Here is a 3435-nt window from a genome sequence, read left to right as displayed (position 1 = left end):
TCCATCCTGCGCCAACCATCGCGCCCAGCTACCCCGTAATCCAGCTGCCTCTGGCAGACCCTGTTCCCATCCGGGAGCAGTGTAAACCCCTGAACTGGAACATCCTTTGTGTCGTACACCCTTCCACCCATCTTAGCTCATATGAGCAATTGGCCAGAGTCATACCATCAGCCCCGGTCGATCCGGACCTGACATATTTGGTAACATCTCATTTTTCGGCAGTTGGTAAAGGTATTGTAGTAGTGCCCACTCTCCTGATGGGGTTGACACATTCTAACATCGCAATTTGTCTAACTGTTCATCTTCCCCCCGTGCAGCTGGAGGACCGCTTCCCCGTGGCGAAGATGGTCTGCACCGAAGACTTGCTGTGCGTGTTATCTGCAGACGAGGAGCAGAGGCAGGAATCACAGAGGGAGGTCCTCTGGACCACGACTGTAAAAACCTCTCGCCCTCTTCTAACATGTTTTATCTATTTCCCGCAGCCTAAGAAACCGCAGCGAGTCAAGGTGGAGGGACTTCTAGACACGGGGGCGGATGTTACAATCATAGCCTCCAGGGTCTGGCCGCATGGATGGCCAGCCCAAACCGCGCACGTTTCAGTCAGTGGCGTGGGGGGAACCCAATACCCCGTCAGGAGCAGGGAGGTACTTACCATCTATGGGCCAGAGGGCAGACCGGCGACACTCCAACCGTATGTATTAAATATACCAGTTACACTTTGGGGACGGGACGCGATGGAGCAGTGGGAACTCAAGTTAGGGACCCTGTCTCCAGAAGAAAATTTTTAGGAGGGGTCACTGAAGTACAGCAGCTCCCCAGACTGAGCTGGAAAACAGATACACCAGTCTGGGTTGATCAGTGGCCCCTACCTACCAAAAAGCTGCAAATTCTAAACGATTTGGTTAATCAGGAACTAACAAAAGGACACTTGGAGTCTTCCACCAGTCCCTGGAACACTCCAGTGTTCGTAATCCAAAAATCCTCAGGTTCCTGGAGATTTCTCCAGGACCTGCGAAAAGTAAATGAGGTCCTAGAACCAATGGGAGCCCTCCAGCAGGGAATGCCCTCACCATCTATGCTCCCTGCTGAATGGCCCCTAGTGGTCATTGACATTAAGGACTGTTTCTTTCACATTTTTCTTAATCCGGCTGATTCGGTCAGATTCGCTTTTTCAGTCCCTGCAGTCAACGCTTGTGAGCCTCATCGCAGGTTCCAGTGGCGCGTGCTTCCTCAGGGGATGAAAAATTCCCCAACACTCTGCCAGATGTTCGTGGCAGAGGTGTTGAGACCCGTTCGGCAGAGGTACCCGCAGTCAATCATCTTCCATTATATGGATGATGTATTGATTTGCGCAAAAACTCAATTGGCAGTAAATGAGACTCTAAATTCGACAATTAAGGCCCTAAAGAATAAAGGATTGGAGATATCCCCTGAAAAGGTACAAAGGGAAGTACCGTGGAGGTATCTTGGACTTCAAATTGCTTCCAAAACTATTAAACCTCAATCAGTTTCAATTGACAAGAAAGTCCGAACTTTAAACGACCTCCAGAAGCTACTAGGAGCCATTAATTGGATCAGGCCTGTGTTAGGGATCACAACTGGAGAATTGCACCCCCTTTTTGAGCTGTTGAAAGGAGACGCTGATCTGTCCTCTCCCAGAATTTTAACATCAGATGCGGTAAAAGCCCTTACCACTGTCGAAAAGAAAATAACGCAGAGGCAAACATTTAGGAGGATGGAGGGACTGCCATCCTCCTTAGTCATACTTAGAGAACAACGTCAACCCTTGGCCCTCCTGGGACAATTTACAAGCGACTACAAAGACTTTTGTTTATGGGAGTGGATGTTCCTCCCTCATCAATTTGGCAAAACTATCACCACAATAGTTGAAATGATTGGCAAAATAATATCCAAAGGTCGCACTAGGTGTTTAGAGCTCAGTGGGGAAGAACCAAATTTCATCTACCTCCCACTGACCTCTGAACATCTAGATCAACTGCTGCAAAATTCTATTGATTTTCAGATCGCCATCGGGGGCTACCCGGGAGAAATCAAGCTACACCTCCCGGCTTGCCCATTTATACAAAGATTGGTTCAAATTCCAATAAAATTGAAAATTATGCAATCAGAAATTCCCATCAAAAATGCCAAAACAGTTTTTACCGATGGCTCGGGGAGGACAGGAAATGCAGTGCTGGTATGGAAAGAAAAAGATAATTGGCATCAAGATATTCATAAGGTACAAGTTGGCATCAAGATATTCATAAGGTACAAGGTTCTCCCCAAATAGTAGAACTTTCAGCAGTTGTGCGAACCTTTGAAATTTTCAGTGGTGAACCAATTAACATAATTTCAGATTCGGCCTATGTTGTGGGTGTGGTCAAAAGGATTGAAAATTCGTATTTAAAAGATGTGACGAATCAGAATTTATTCAAGTTGTTAACTAAATTATTGTTTCTTGTAGAAAGAAGAGAATTTGAATATTACATCGTCCACACCCGATCACACACCACTCTACCCGGTCCTGTGGCGGAGGGAAACCAACTTGCCGACCATCTGGCAGGTATGGCTGTAACCCCCAATTTATATCAACAGGCGAAACTTTCGCATGAGTTTTTCCACCAGAATGCGCGGTCGTTGCAAAAGCAATTTGGCTTAAAATTGTCCCAAGCAAAAGAAATTCTAAAAGCGTGCTCTGATTGCCAAACGTTTACACCTGTTGTTCCAGAAGGAACTAACCCAAGGGGTTTGTCACCCTTAGAAATCTGGCAATCAGATGTCACTCATGTGGCTGAATTTGGCAAACTAAAATATGTGCATGTGTCTATTGACACATTCTCTAGAATGATCATAGCCACCGCGCATCCTGGAGAAAGGAGTAGCCATGTCAAAAAACACTTCCTGTCCGCTTTCGCAAGGATGGGAGTTCCCAAACAGATAAAAACAGATAATGGGCCCTCCTATGTGTCTGCGGACACGAAGAAGTTTTTTGAACAATGGGGGATACAACATATCACCGGGATCCCTCACAACCCCACAGGACAGGGTATAGTGGAGCGTGCCCACCAAAATGTAAAAAATCTACTTAAGAAACAAAAAAGGGGGAGTATTGGCCTGTCCCCCCAAGAAAGACTGGAAAAGGTAATGTATGTTTTAAATTTTTTACATATGATGGAGGAAACGGACACTCACCTAAACAAAAGTCCTGTAGATCGCCATTTTAGAACAGTTTCTCCAACTTTGTCAGAACATAAAGCAAAAATAATGTACAAAGACCCATTGACGGAGAAATGGACGGGCCCTTTCCCCTTAATCACCTGGGGAAAGGGCTACGCGTGTATTGCAGGCTCCGAAGGACCAAAGTGGGTCCCCGCTCGGCGGATTAAGATCGCCCAAAGTTAAAGAAGAAGAACACGGAAAGAAGATCTCCATGCT

The 3435-nt window shown here is 46.2% G+C and overlaps 2 protein-coding genes across 2 annotated transcripts; both read left to right on the top strand.

Moving 5' to 3' along the window:
• Window positions 1-443: 443 nt before the first annotated feature.
• LOC108498080 (endogenous retrovirus group K member 11 Pol protein-like) lies at window positions 444-2257 on the top strand (the record flags this gene model as incomplete). The annotated part of the gene is made up of 1 exon (XM_017816360.1): window positions 444-2257. A coding segment is annotated over exon 1 (1686 nt), but the record flags the coding sequence as incomplete, so codon positions are not given.
• Window positions 2258-2275: 18 nt separating this feature from the next.
• LOC108498085 (endogenous retrovirus group K member 25 Pol protein-like) lies at window positions 2276-3427 on the top strand. The gene has a single exon (XM_017816366.1). It carries the CDS (start codon window positions 2566-2568, stop codon window positions 3400-3402), a length of 837 nt encoding a protein of 278 aa, XP_017671855.1. The 5' UTR covers window positions 2276-2565; the 3' UTR covers window positions 3403-3427.
• Window positions 3428-3435: the final 8 nt, after the last annotated feature.

Source organism: Lepidothrix coronata, unplaced genomic scaffold (assembly GCF_001604755.1).
Source record: "Lepidothrix coronata isolate B3197 unplaced genomic scaffold, Lepidothrix_coronata-1.0 Scaffold55, whole genome shotgun sequence".
In the NCBI taxonomy this organism is placed as follows: domain Eukaryota; kingdom Metazoa; phylum Chordata; class Aves; order Passeriformes; family Pipridae; genus Lepidothrix; species Lepidothrix coronata.
The sequence above is the reverse complement of the archived record's forward strand: the minus strand, read 5'-3'. Positions and strand labels throughout refer to the sequence as shown.

Bases quoted from the DNA above. Each gene is read 5' to 3' on its own strand.
- LOC108498085 (XM_017816366.1), top strand. From the start codon at position 2,566: ATGGCTGTAACCCCCAATTTATATCAACAGGCGAAACTTTCGCATGAG.